We start from the raw sequence: 15369 nt of genomic DNA, 5'->3' as shown, positions 1-15369 counted from the left end.
ATGTACAGTTGTAGCTCACAACAGCCACTTCTGTTTCCTTGTGCTTCTGTAGACAACTATGCAACCATGCCCTCCACTTTAAGCAGAGAGCAGAGTGAGGTTTTGCATAATTTGTGCCACTTAAGCCATGGATCATAGAACAGCATACTGCATGAATGAGGTCTTGGATAGAGTTTCCCTCATTGTCTGAAACTGCTCAGAAGAAGAGAGGGCAAATGTAAAATCTGAACATCTCCTAGAACTGCACCATTTGTTGTCAGGGGTTAGGTGAGAGGAAAGGCACAGAGTGTTCCTGATGATTTTTATCAGCAGGAATTGTTATTCCTGATATTCCTGTTACGCTGATAAAAATCATCTGGAACACTCTGTGGGTGGCCCAGCTTGGACAGCTCTGAACTTAACTGTCTTGTGGTAGGAGACATTTGGCCTTCATCTAGTCCAGGAAAATGGAGAAAATGGTTAGTCCTCATTCCCCATACATACTCTCTCTGCTGGACCAGGCATGAGTTCAACAGAGATGACATTTGGCCTGTTCTCCCTTAACTTTAATAGTTGCCTTTGAAATAAATTGCCAAATTATTAAATGTTTAATATCTCACCACTTAAAACATATCATTTTAAAACAGTCATGTATAATATTCTTTTATGTGCAAGCATAGTAAAGTGCACCTATATTTTTCTTTGTCTTTGATCATTAACAGATATATTATAACATCAATATATACTACAAATGATATTTCAAACAAACCTTCAACTGACTTGGCTGTAAACTTGAGAAAAAACATTGGTTTCACCTTAAGGTTTTAATTTCCATATGTTTAGTATAAAATCAATACTTTAAGAGTGACTAAAATAACAACCAGATAATATTTACTGCTTTTATCCTGAACATTTCATATCAGAAGAACATGGGAGGAGCGTCCAAGTTATAATTTAAACATTTATAACCATCATTCTAGTTCATCTGAGAAAGCTTACTTTATTAGGTCTAGAAATACAATGTATTCAATTAAAGCATTTCTCAGATAAGTACTCTGAGTGGTAAGGAGTCTTTTCCTAAACATTAGGCACAGATACTTGGATCTGGTGTACTACTTCACCATTGCAAGCCAGGAATAGTTTGTCTGATACCAATAAATTAAGATCACTTTGAAAATGCTGGAAAAGAATGAAAGAATTGTGTCTGCTGTATTGTCTTTAAAAATAAAGTTAAAAGAATGGAAGTGCTCATTGGAGTGTCTGTTCATAGATGTATGAGCTAGATAAAGGGTGTTTTGCTATAGTGTCTCAGATTATTTTTACTCCAGTTTTTCATGAGGCATGTTAAGGTGGTGTCTAGTTGTGAGTTATAGAAACAGAATCTGACCTTTGCATGTGATTTTTTTTTTTCTTTAATAATAGTGAACATCTAAAGTAAACCTTCTATCACTTAGAAAGTATTTTTGTGCTATGTTGTTTGTCACAGTAACCAATTGGAGTTGGTTGTAAACCTCATAAAATCATACTGGATGGGGTGCTTAGTGCCATGGTCTAGTTGACTGGATGGGGCTGGGTGCTAGGTTGGACTGGATGATCTTGGAGGTCTCATCCAACCTGGTTGATTCTATGACCTCTAAAGGTCATCCAGTCCAACCCCCATGCAGTCAGCAGGGACATCTTCAACTACATCAGTTCACCCAGAGCCCTGTCAAGCCTCCCCCTGAACATCTTCATGGATGGAGCCTTAACCACCTCCCTGGACAACCTATTCCAGTGCTCAACCACCCTCATTGTAAATATCCATAGTCCTCCTTCTTTTTCCTATCTTACTTCCCAGAACAGAGCATAACTAAACATTGAGCAATGATCAGTAAACTACTTCTTCAGTGAAAAGCTAGAACTGGGAAAAAAAAAGAAAAAAGAAAGAAAAAAAGAAAGGTAATTCAGGTCTCAGGTGAGGTGGTATTCTTCTACTGACTATACCACTACATAGACCAGTGGCAAATTCCTGCCCTACATTATGAAATACCAAGTCCAGAAGTAAAAAAAACCAAACAAGTGGAAGACTACAATTCTGAGTGCATTTCATTCTTGCCCATTCCAGCCTGTGGAAGGCCATTCCAGACTGGTCTTGCTTAGTCCTGTTGTTTTGTCTCATAACTGCAGGTTATTTTGCTACACGTCCTTGAAAGAATTCCTTTGTCTGTGTCATGAATCCTTGCCAAGTCTTTTCTGACTGCACAGGATGCACATAGGCATTGTATTGTCATTCACCCAAACAGTGTGTCCTCTACAGTGACGCTATGTTTTCATTAGGATGGTGTGGCAAAAATTACCTTCAGTTACAGACTGGCATTGAATCCTGTATTTCACTTTTATATGCATAATGAATCTAAACTCAAATGTGGAGAGATTGTCAGGATTTAGTCATGGAAGGAAGCATTATAAGCAGGTTTCTAAAAGCCAAATGAAGCCAAGTGAAAACAGTGTTTAGTGTTTGCCTGGATCCGGTGATGCTGTTAAGAGAGTTTTATGAAGTAATCAAAGCTTATTTGGTCAAAAGGAACAACACCATAAAGCAGACAATGTCATTTGAACCAAAAAGTTTCTTTTGCAACTGCAAGCCGACACCAGAATCAGCAGCACCAGCAATTTGTGCCTTATTTGGTGATAAATTAAACAAGTCTTCCTGAGCTCACACAAGCAGAAAGAAAGGAATGATCTCAGACATTTGTGAGTCACACTGTGTCTGATTAAGTTAAAGGTATAGGAGATACAGAAAAGTGCTGCGTGTTGCTCTTTGAGATATATTGTGTTAGTGACACTGCAGCAAAGGCAGACGTTGTAGATTTGGCATACAGACAGAGTGTTGTTTGATCTAACCAGTGATGCTGAATTGGTCAGAAAAAGCACCAGGGACAAACTTTCAGCTGAATATATGATTACAGAGTTTACCAACATTTGTGATGTACTTTCCAGGCAGCTGAGCTCAGATAGTGTTTTCCATAATCTAAGTCTACTGAGACTGCTTCAATTGCATTTATCATTTCAATAAAGACCCAGCAGAAATTCATTTTCTGTCTTCTGTATTTTTCTTACATTTGACATACTATGATGGTGGCTCTTCTTTTTGCTTTAAATCCTACTATATTCCAGAGATGCATCTCTGGAAGTGTCTGAGAAACTTTCTAACTGGAGTTTGATAGCAATTGTAAATGTCTTTTCATTCCTTACTGCATTCTTCCTGTTCCAAAATGGAGGAGTCTACTTCTGTATGTGGGAGCTGTGCTTGCATCCATTAGCTATTCCAGGAAAACATTTCTCCTCATCAGACAGGATTCCAGAGGGATGCAATACTGTGATTAGAGAACTCTTACCTTAGAAGGAAGTAACTCAGTTGTGAACTACTTTCAACAGTATATTTGCTCTAAATGAAACAATGCAATTTTTTATCTTGAGATGCTGTTTCCTGTAGTTCCATCACTGCTGAACACAAGTGAGCTCTTTATGATTATTATTATCCAGGTTCTCAAAGATGCTTCAGAAGATCATTTTTGTTAATAATCAGTATCAAATTTGCTTATGCCCTTCAGTTGGGACTTAGGTGTAACATGGTCCATAAAATTCCTGTAGAGCTTTGTGGGTACTTTTATGCCTTGTTGATTAATGAGTCATTGTACATCATGACTTATTTTTGTGGCATGCATTAGGTATTAGTTTGAGTTGCAACATTGTTGTACTGCCCTCAGCAAACCTGTGTATGGAGTAATTGTATTTTCCATAGGTGTATGACTTTTAAGTTTAAGCATACTGATATTTTAGCTGGTTGAGTTTGTTGAGCAATGTAGAATATATCACACTGCAGTGTAATGGAGGGGTAATTAAGTAATTGTGAGATAGTATTTTTGAAAAATAATATTGTTTATTAATTTTTATATTCAGAAGTCTCACCACCATGACCACTATTTTTGAATAATATTTAGGTTCTTTTGCAGTGGTGATGGAAACATTATGCAGATGCTAGCACAGGATCTCAAATGTTTAAGAAGTAACTAGCAATACTAAAACATTAACTCTGTTGAACTGGAAGAGAAGGTTTTTGCAGGCAATTATTCTGCTTGTCCACTAGGGGGACCCAGGAAGCTCCTTTCTGCTTATGGCAGAAGGCAGTGGTGAATTACAAGAGTTTTGCTAAAGAGGCTCTGATTATTTACTCACAAAATTTAGCTCACAACTCACAGGGCTAGCTACTGCTTCAAACAGTATCCAAACACTTGCATGGGGTTCTCTTGGTGCCTTGTCAGCCGCTGAGGCTTTGCAGGCTGCTGGGGAAAAGAGGTAGATGATCTCTGACCTTATCCTGGTTTCTCTGGATGATCTTTGTGTCCCTTCCAGGACTCCTCGTCTTAGCAGGTGTAGGCAGGATGTCTTGTGAGGTGCAGTCTCAGCACAATGTCGTGTTGGCTATGCAGGCCTATCATGAGGAGGTATTTGGTACCTGGTAAATTTGAGGCAGACAGTTTACAGGCAGTTCAGGCCCAAAGCAACAGAGCTTCTTATTATGCAGCTGGGCTAACTTATAGCTTAACATAGCATAATGCTGCAAAAGGCAATGGCAGAATCACTGCCAGAATCAGAGAGCAATGGCAGCAGCAGTGACAGCAGCAAGCATGAATACAACAGCAGATCATGTTGTATTACCTGCTCATCTCTTTTATCAATACAGCTTGAGACTAATGGGGCTTTGGACACAGAATAATCAGAATGGCAGATAGCCAAGCTTGACCATATGAGGTGAAGTCATAGGCTTGCTTTGCCCAAATTTGGGAAAACATAGGCCTTGCACAAGGCAGACACAAGCTAAGTGTATGTACCTTGTTTACCACAGGATATAAACAGGAGCAAAACAAGTCTGGGCAAGCCAGAGTCCTTAGACTCAGTGGCTCCAGGTTCTTTGTCCTCTTTCCCACAGTGTTGCTCCCCACAAGAGAGAGAGGGAGAGCAGAAAAAAACATGTCTGGGCAAGCCAGGAGATGTATAAGCCTATTTTGGCCTATTCAGGTCAACCACAACATGCAGTAGTCTGCTGGTAGGACCTGCAGGGACAGCCATCCATCCAACTTTATGCTATGCTTTTTCCTGTTTTCAGTTGGAGGTTAGTTAGTAGTGCCGTGGCGATACGCTGTGTCATTTCAGTTTGTATTCAGCATCTCTTTAATGAAGAAACTTGGTTATGGTGGCTTTTTTTTGTGTCATTTGAATCCTATTGTTGTGTGGTTAACCAGGCAATAAAATGACCAGGTAGATTTTATTATTTTTTAAGAGAATTTGTTCTGATGCCAAAGTTCACAAGATCACAGGATGTTAGGAGTTGGAAGAGACCTCCATAGCTCATTGGTTCATTGAGTCCAACCCCCCCCCTGCCAGAGCAGGACCATAAGATCTAGCTCAGGAATGCATCCAGATGGGTCCTGAAAGTTTCCAGAGAAGTTGGTGTGTGACACTAAGAGTTTGTAGTACACCAACAGTTCTACATGAGGACTTCAAGAGAAATAGTTAATGCTCTGTACAATTTCATCATCTGACTTACTACTGTTATTAATGCTCTCTTGTAACCAATTGTATGCTTTTCCCCACCACAAAATCCCTTAATAAACTGCATAAAAATGAAAAACCCCAACAATTTGTAGTGGGCTTTAAGCCCTTTTTGCTTTCCTTTTTGAAGTATGTGAGTTCTACAATTATATTTTCAACTTGATTAAGTTTGGGCTGCTTTTTTTTTCCCTCACCCCAATCATCCTCTTCATTCCCTGCACAAAACAAGTAGAAGTGTTAGAAATCTTTTCCCTTTATCTATGAAGCAATTGTTTGACATGCAAAGGTTTAGCAGCCAGGTTTTGCTTCTTAGATTCTTGTGATGATAGTTACATTTGCTGTTGAGAATCTGTGACTGTGTAACACAGCTTCCATTGCACTCTTCCTTGAAACCAAAATATTTCTGCAGAATTGCCACTTGTTTGGAAAACACAGGAAAATGCAGAGTATGTGACCAAACCAAAAGCCTGTGTACTTTAACTGGGTGTGTGGTAATAGTGATGGACTATTTTGATGTAGCCTCAAAATCAATTCTGACTGAGTTAAAGTTACATGAGAAAGATCAGTTCCAGGAACCTATGACCATAGATTTACTTCTTGCCCAAACCTCATTCCACTTAAGTCAAGGTGTTCTGAAGAAAGAAATATGTGATATATTAATATGAGGAGTCTTAACTATCCTCATGTCTTTCTGTAAGGATCATCTCTATTAAGAAATCACCTGTATTAAGAAATTCTTATATATTACTTTCTATTTCATATATTTTCTGATATAAAAAAGAATTCAACTTATTTATTGTTCTATTTTTAATGAAAAATATTAATTCAGTTAATCCAGAATTATTAAATCAATTTTCATTTGGATCTGCAAGAGTTAGTTTCGTTGTGATGGTTTGGGTGTTTCCTGCCCTCCATCCCCCTATGAAATCACTCAATCAGCCAAGCTGGAAGTTAAGGAAATGAAGCTATATTTACAGCTTAGCACAATATACAAGCAGATATTTACAGCTATAAACAGAAATATACAAGTTAAAGGTAACACAGAAACACAGCAGCCCTCCCAGAAACCAGAGTCCCCCAGGAGGGGCTCCCAACCACCCTTCCACATCCTTTCCTCCCCTCTACCTTATCTCAGAGTTTGCCTTATGTGCAAGGTGAGTTTGCAGGATCGGCCAGGGGGGTTAGGAAGCAGAAGGATTAGTCACACAGAAAGCAGGTTAGGGAGAAATGTACAGGCACCTGCTGCAGTGGAGAGCCACACTGTGTTATCTATGTTTATGTTCTTGTTCTTGTACGTCTCAGCAAGCCTATGAGTGAAGTAGACATCACCACTGTTTCCTTTTTACAGCCTGTAATCTCATTCTTCTCACCAAAATATTCCAGCTAGCCTCAAACGAGCACATTCACTAATCTGATTGGAAATGTGGGGTTCTTTTCTGCTTTTTTATCTGCAGGTGTATCACAGAAATATTCCTTGATGTGTCTTTATTTTAAGTGGTATAAAGCTTAATTCTGTATGGGTGGGTTCTTCGCTCTATTAAACAAGCAAGCTGGAAAATTTTCAGACTATATGAAGCAGGTCATTGTCATGAGGATTTTGTTACAGTTAAGTTATAAAATTGGTGTGGCAGTACATGGGAGTGGCTTGGTCAATATTTATTTCCTTTGTCATTGATCTAGCTGCATTCTTAATAGCTTCTTATGAAGCAAGACTTACTCTATCAGCAATAGTGAAAACTCAACTTACAGCTTGCTTCTGCACCAGCCTCTGGTCAGCCTTGCAAGATGAGAGCTTGAAGAAATGCTCTTCTTTGTTCAGTGGATTGCTTGATTCCAAGCAATCATTTACCTGCATCATTTTCTCAGTGTATCTATGTTTTTATCTGTGCAAGCCAAGTTTATGTCTATTCAGAAAGGCATTTAAAATACCTTCTAGTTTCCTTTTATTGATTAAGGAATATTTGTGCTGTCTAATGCAGCAAAAGTGAGCATTGCTAGTGACGTTTAATAAATCCACTAATACTTACATGACCTTCTTGGCCTAGTTTCTGAGTAGTTAGGAAAGCCTGGATCCATGACTTCAGGACCCAAAGGAGGAAAAATGCTTCCAGGATATCACATTTCTGATTTAATACTTTGCAGAGAATATACAGATTTTGAACAGGGACATTATATGGCCGAATCAGACTGCAAAGGGTGATGTGCTCTTGGGCTGTGAAAAAAGCTGGTGCAGAATGCTCTGTGTTAAAGGTTGCTTAATCTGTGGCATAACTTCTTTCATCTTTATAATGGCACCAAGAATGAGTCACTGCCCTTAGAGTAGGGTTAGATACTTTTATAAGCGCCCTACACTTTTAATTCTCCTACAAACAGATTAAGTTGATTTACCTTTTAATATTAATTTCTCAGTTAAATGTAGTTGCCTACCCCTTGTGTTTAATTATATGCAGGAGAGGTATTCTTTTGATGTGCTGTTATATTTGGTTTGCCTTATCTTATCACAAGTAGTCACTTAAAAGTCAGACAATTAACATATTATATGGGTAGTTGTGATAGGAGCAGAGTTTCAAATAGCTTTCTGGAAGCGCTGAAACTGGCATAAATAAAGCCAGGTGTGTTCCTAAGAACAGTTGCACTGTCACAGGTTACCTTTGCTACCTATTTTGTTCCATTCCAGTGATATACCACAATCTGGGCCAGAAGCAGTGGCCACTTTCCTAGTTTGGTTAATAATGCTAAATATTAACCTGTGCAGTCTGCAGGCACTGAAATGTGCAGAAACACATGCATGTTTTCAGTAACAGATCCCTAGGAAAACCTGTGTTAAATACATAGTCTGGTAGTTCATTAATCTTTACTTCTAAATTGAAAACAAAAGTGCATGACATGAGAATCAAGAATAAATATTTTTGTTTCAATTTTTTTTTCAATGAAATAAGAATTTTGCATTTTCTATATTAATGTTTTAAGCACAGAGTAAATTGTCTTTAGTATCAGCAAACATCATGCAATAGCACGTTACTTCTATGCTAATATTTAGACCCAGTTAAGCATTTTCATTAGAGTTTGGTATTGTGTATTGATTTTTTTTTTCTTCATATTTTCTTTTTCCTGCAGAGAATAAAACACTTTTGCTTTTAAAACACTGAAGTGAGTTGAAATAGGTTTACTGATTTTTATCTAGTGCGTAAAGATTGTGATCAGTTTCTGGGTTGATGCCATTAATACACATTTAGCTTGTGCAGGATTTTGTCTTAATATGATCAGTCTTTATTTATGTAAAGTAGAATTCTGTCACCATTTTACCAATATACATTTAGCAAAGGCAGAAATCTAGATCTGTATTATTAAAATGCATAGAGCAGCTATCATATTCTGGGCTTCTGCTGAAATATGCTTTTAATTGAAGCAGAATTATAGCTATATATTATCAATGTGAATCTAGTTATAGGAGTACAGCTTTGGCTGGAGCACTTTGTTGCTGTGCTAGTACAATGGGCTCTGTTTTGTGGATTGAAATTGAAACGCCGTCATGTGTCTGGGATAGGTGGTGCTCAGTGCAGGAAGTGATCAAATGAAGACTTTATTCTGGAAGATGTGTCCTTCCAGATGACATAACAACGTTTGCCCTTGAGAAGAAAGACTAGAAACATATGTTTGTGCAAATACAGTTGTATTTGTATTTTAGATAGGCAGTTAGTACTCTGAAAAGGAAGGAATTGCAGGCCCATGTCTAAGTTAGTAATGCCTCAATATATCAAATAATTCTGGAGAAGTCTGTTAACTGTGATTTCTAAAAACAAGAGAGAAAAATGAGAGAGGGAAGAGGAAAGCATTAACTTGAAATGCAACCTTCAAATGATTAAAAACAGTTAAAGAGAAGGCAGCATTTTAACCTATTTCTCCATCTACAGTGCAGAGGCCATCCACAGTGACTCCTTGTGTTACATTTCATGGTGTTCCTGTGGCAGAATGCCTAGTAGTATCAAACAAAAGCCAAAATCTGATATAATGGATTCCATACAGTCACCATTTTTATGTACCTCATAGGGCTAAGTAGATGCTCAGTTCTTACCCATGAATGTCAGTGTTTGTGTACTTACTGTGAGCACCTAAATTATTAATTATGTGTATTATTTTATGAAGGTCAATCAAGACCTTAAATTTGTGTGCTAATATTTATGTGATGGGAACCTTACTTTCCGTGCTGATGATGTTTTAGTCATCAGGTCATCATATCCATGAAAAGTGTGTTGCAAAGCAAATAGGAAGTGAACAGTATTTGAAAGAAGAATAAGAAAAATGTGAAATCCTGCTCATGTCAACTGCTTTCCTTGGGAAGAGAACAGACAGATCTCCAATATCATCTAAAGGTGGTACATTTAGAATGGACAGTAACGTGTGTGGTTTTAGTCAGTGTGACAGTGGATGAGAGTCTCTCACTGTCACGAGCTATTACTGCTGTGATTCATTCTGGCTTAGGGAAGGATGTTATCATGAAAATCTCAGTGTGCATAAAAAATCCCAAATCACCTCAACATGAGGAGATATTTCTTTACAGTGAGGATGATGAAGCACTGGAACAGGCTGCCCAGAGAGGTTGTGGAGTCCCCTTCTCTGTAGACTTTCCAAACCCACCTGGATGTGTTCCCATGCAAACAACCCTAGGAGATCCTGCCTTGGCAGGGAGGTTGGAATGGGTGATCTCTGGAGGTCCCTTCCAACCTCTGAAGTTCTGTGATTCTGTGTTTACCGGCATCTTAGGGAGAAAGTGTATGTCAGACAAGTGGCCTATCTGTTAAGGGACAGTCATTAAGACTTAACTGACTTTCTTGACAAATTGTTTTTGATTGATCTTGAAGAAAGTTTGTTGAAACTTGTCTGAAGTACCTATTGGAGCCTAGATCTTGAATCAGGTGGAGAGTGCTGATAAGAAATCATAGAATTATAGAATCAGTCAGGGTTGGAAGGGACTACAGGGATCATTTAGTTCCAACCCCCTGCCATGGGCAGGGACACCCTACCCGAGATCAAGCTGGCCAGAGTCCCATCCAGCCTGGCCTTAAACACCTCCAGAAATGGGGCCTCAACCACCTCCCTGGGCAACCCATTCCAGGGTCTCACCACTCTCATGCTGAACAACTTCCTTCTCACGTCCAGGCTGAACCTACCCACCTCCAGCTTTGCTCCATTCCCCCTAGTCCTGTCACTCCCTGAGAGCCTAAAAAGTCCCTCCCCAGCTTTTTTTCTAGCCCCCTTCAGATACTGGAAGGTCACAATAAGGTTATCTGGGAGCCTCCTCTTCTCCAGACTGAACAGCCCCAACTCTTTCAGTCTGTGCTCATAGGAGAAGTGCTCCAGCCCTCTGAGCATCCTTGTGGCCCTTCTCTGGATGCGGTCCAGCATCTCCACATCCTTCTTATAATAGTGGCTCCAGAACTGGATGCAGTACTCCAGGTGGAGTCTCACCTCTAGTACTTCCATCGTTCCTGTTAGTTGTCATCTCTTTATCTGTGCCATAGGTTCAGTTGATAGTTGCCTCACCAGTCAGGGTTGTATGTAATCTATGATTGTGTATTTGCAAAAAGCAGACTTCCATTCCCAGTTAGGTAATAGAGTTCAATTATTAGGCTATATTAGTACATTAATACCAATAGATGAGCAAACAGAAATAGTAATCAATTTTTGTAACATAATTTTTAAGCACATAAAAGAAATTATGTACACCCAAGTAAAGAACTAGAGGGAATAAAATTTAGCAGTATAAGTTCAGTTGCTTTATCACAGCATAAATTCCAACAGTACAAATAGTCTAAAATGATCATCATCAGTGAATGCACTAATGAAACCTTGGTTTTCTTGTAATTTCAAACTGCAAACCCAAGTCTTTGGGGCATAATATGAGGGTTGTGTACAATATCTATTTTAATAAATGGTGTTCAGATTAGAAGTACCATCTGATGTCAACCTATTTTACAATCTTTGTTGTCAAGCTTTTCTTTATTTAGTGACTGTTGTTGCCTGTGGTGACCACAGACAGAGATGGAACAGGCCTTTGTTGGTGATGGTTTTAAAAAGATAAAAAGAAAAAGAACAGCAAGGAATTCCTCTCTGGTACTACTTTGGTGACTCAGTGTTGTCTGGCACAGGGTTATTTTGTTGACCGATTGCCACTGGGTTTTTATTTATGCTTTTTAATTAACAATTACAGTTTAAGTACCTCATGTAAATCTATGGTCTGTGAGGGGGGTGGTCGTTGGACTTTATTATGTTATTTTAGTATGCAGAAATATCACAGTATTAGATTTCACTAGACCCCTGTTTTATAGAGGTTCTTTTTTTACATTTTGGAAGACTGAAAATGAGTACTTCCTGTTGGGTTGGTCTTTGTTCCAGTTTATATAATCTGACTACAGAAACCCCTCTTTAAGAACAAGAACTTACAAGCTTTTAGCTTATTTTTTTTTTCAATAAAGCATACTGCAGCTAAGTACTGTTTAACTAATATGGTTTTATGGGTTATAATGAGGATACTTCAAATCATATTTGCCTTTAATTTCTATATTATTATTGCAACAATGAATAAAGTACTTAATTACCTTTCCACCACGTCAGGCTCTTTTTCTTTTTCCAAAGATACTATAGCAAATATCACAAAGGATTTAAATTGATCTCTTTTTATACTCATCTGCTCACATAATTGATTCTCCCATCTTGAAAACTATTCTTTCTGTCTGTATGCCGAAGATTTCTTTGCAAAGGTCCAGCCCCAGCAGGTTGATTACACACTTGTTACCTGTAATTCAATACAGCAGCGCCCTGTTTACAAAGTCCAGATTTCCTGTGCTGTCAGTTAGGGCAATCAGCACAAAGACCAAGAGCTTTTGGAACTAAATAAACAATGAGAAAAACATCCAGGGCTGCCAGTAACCTTCACAGGTAATTTAACAGCCTTTGACTACAAGGCATCAGTTGCTGTAGATGTCTGCCGAGTATGAAATCTGACATTCTCCCTTGCCATGTTCTGCCAATAGGTCCGTGTGTAATCTCGCGCTGAGGTTCACCGCCGCTGCACTCAACCAAACCGCTTTTATTATGACGGACGCCCACACCTGCGTTCTGTCACCTACGTGCCCTGCGCTCTTCCAGAAGGATACAGCAAATGGTTTAGAATTTCAGGGTTAATGAAATTAGACTTGCTCCCTCATCCCTTCTGCCAGGCCCCTTCTATTCAGCATCCTGGCCAGCACAACCTTTTCTGAACTCTTCTTAGTAATGCTTAAATATGAGGAAAGAAACTGCTTGATCAATTCTGCATAAATTGGACTCAGTTTTTATTGCGAACAGGGAACAGAGGGATCTCTGTTTTCTAGATGTCCTTTAAGTACTGGACAGATTATTTTATTGTCTAAGGCTCTGTGTTTATGTATTTTTAATTTAACTTGTTTTATTTCTGATGTACTTGGTGCCTTTCTTGTCGATTCAGATAATGATTAGAAAGCTATTTCAAAGATCACTGACGTATTAAAGCAGACCAAAAAACATCCATGAAGAGAACAAAACAGAGGGTCTGTGCATGAAAAGTTCATATCTTTCTACTTCAGCAGTCAAATCTCTTTGCAAGCAGCTAAAATTAATGCTATCTATACAAGTTTAAAAGTGCATCTGCTAAAAGCAAAATAAAGCTATAATACTTGTAGGTTAGATGTTTATTATTCGTATAAACAACCCAAACTACCCGACAAGTAAGCTTTTTATTGGCTGCCTACAACATACTTGCCTCATGGAATCCTTCCTGCCTCCTTTTTTAATTATTCCTGATATATAAATCTGCAGACATCTTGCAAGCTGTTATGGGGAAACTATTTTTTCATAACTGTTGTACAAATAGAAGAACTGAAATTATTTTTAAAATCTGGGGAAATCTATTTTTCAATTATCTCGTAGCCAGAAACTGCTTCCCCGTTCTGTTTTCACTCTCTCACTGATAAATTTTTGAGAACCTTGTCGTGGTCAGTTTAATAGGAGGTAGCTGAAGGTATTGTGCAATAGACACTCCCTGTTGCTTGATTCACGTTTCTGCCTTGTAATTCTACCTCAGGGAACGTGCTTCTGCAGCTGTAGATATGCTCATATCCGTGGCTGAAAACCAAATGTGTATATTTAGTGTTAGCTTAGTTCTTCTAATCATTTGCTGCGTCTGACTTGGCAATAAACATACAGATTTAAATAACATAGACATGATTTGGGCAGGGTGTTGGAGAGGAAGGATTTTTATGTGGTGGTATGGGGATTTTTTTGGTTTTAATTATATTGTTCTCTGCAAGAGTAGAGGCAGGAGCATTGGCAGACCAGAGACAGTTTACTGAAAGCAGAAGTAATTTAAGTGAGAAATTTCTAATTCATTTGGGGATCCCTAAATGTTTGGTAGTGTTTCTGTGGTCCCAGGGGAGCAGGGAAGGGGATAATAATAACAACACTATTTTCATTGTGCATTAACGGGGTCAGGAACAGCACTGTGAGGGCAGTGAACTTTTAAAGAACAAAGTAGTGTGAAGAATTAATGGTTTTGCAATGTGTGGGCACAGCAAAAATCCAAGATTCTGGTGTAGAAAGTGCTAATGCAATTATAACTGAAACAAGCAGCTCGGCATAGCACCCGTAGGATGCAGCCATGTCCTGCAAGGGCTATTTTGTGGAAGCTTAGGAAGCAGACAATGGCAGCTCAGTATTTCTGATACATTTCACTCTAGTTAATCCATTATATAGTCTGGATGAGTAACATTTAACTATTTCAGCAATGGTGAAGTAACAAGAACTGCCACAGGACAGAGCTTCTAAGCTAGTGGTCCTCCACCAAGTTGTAGCTCAGCTAGACATTGAATAGTCACTACAGCTTGATTGTAACATACCCTTACCAGGTTGGGTTCATCTTGGATAAGCAGTGTACTTTCAGTGGAGTGTATCACCTGAGACTATTTCACATTACAAATTAATCCATCTTTGACAATAACTACAATCATTTTAAGGCCCAGTAAAAAAAGTGACCTGCAAGGGTGACTTACATTCATGACATGCCCTGAAATTTGCCTTACCAATGTGAAAATCAAGCTCCCTCTCTTTTCAGTTGTTTCACTTGCAGTCTTGATGCTACCTTCCCTGCTTCTTACAACAGCTGAACTAAGCTGGCATCCCCAAATGCACCTGTAGCCCAGGGGATGTTTTTACATGGTTTGTCACAGACTCTTTAGACACACCTCAGAAGTGTCCCCACAAAATGATTGCTGAGTGATTGCTTCTCTTGCAGTGTAAGAAAACTAACCCCTTTTTGGACACTCAGGGGAAATTGCAGAAGAATGCTGAAGGAAAAAAGTGGCTTTTGAATTGCACTAGCACACTGCATGGTGATTTCGTTACCAACTGATAAATTATTCTGCATTAAGTTTTAGCCATTCTTTCTGGATCAAATAATGGTGTTTTCTTTGTGGGGATGGGAGCTAGATTTAGGGACTGAATCCTGTCTTTGAAGTGAGAACCCAATCTAGGTTGCTGCTCAGTGGGTCTTGTTATTAGCGGATTTGGTGTTACAAACAGTAACGTTTGCACACAGGCCAAAACGAGGTGAAGGGCTTATGTTGGGAGTCAGTTTTATTTGAAGTATGAAAAGGATTTGAGTTAGTGGTTTGCTACAGCAAACTTTGAGTGTGCCTCTGCTTCCAGAGCTCTTCTTCACTCAGCTTCTAAGTAGAAGAACTTTTGACCTATGTAGGTCTCTTGAGAGTAATGTTTCAGTTC

At 38.8% G+C, this 15369-nt stretch overlaps 1 protein-coding gene across 6 annotated transcripts in view; it reads left to right on the top strand.

The window, feature by feature from the left end:
- ZNF407 (zinc finger protein 407) overlaps positions 1-15369 on the top strand; it is a 393020-nt gene that overhangs the window by 298727 nt on the left and 78924 nt on the right. Inside the window, exon 9 of one of the 6 annotated variants that reach the window (XM_064150147.1) lies at positions 12609-13243. The exons of the other annotated variants lie outside the window; for them this stretch is intronic. Coding sequence (XP_064006217.1) covers positions 12609-12631 — 23 coding nt within the window. The 3' untranslated portion in view covers positions 12632-13243. Of the gene's footprint in view, positions 1-12608; positions 13244-15369 lie in introns of those variants that run through there. 6 annotated transcript variants of the gene reach the window in all.

The sequence above is a fragment of the Pogoniulus pusillus genome, chromosome 10 (genome assembly GCF_015220805.1).
Source record: "Pogoniulus pusillus isolate bPogPus1 chromosome 10, bPogPus1.pri, whole genome shotgun sequence".
Classification (NCBI taxonomy): domain Eukaryota; kingdom Metazoa; phylum Chordata; class Aves; order Piciformes; family Lybiidae; genus Pogoniulus; species Pogoniulus pusillus.
This window is presented reverse-complemented; position numbering and strand designations above follow the sequence as displayed.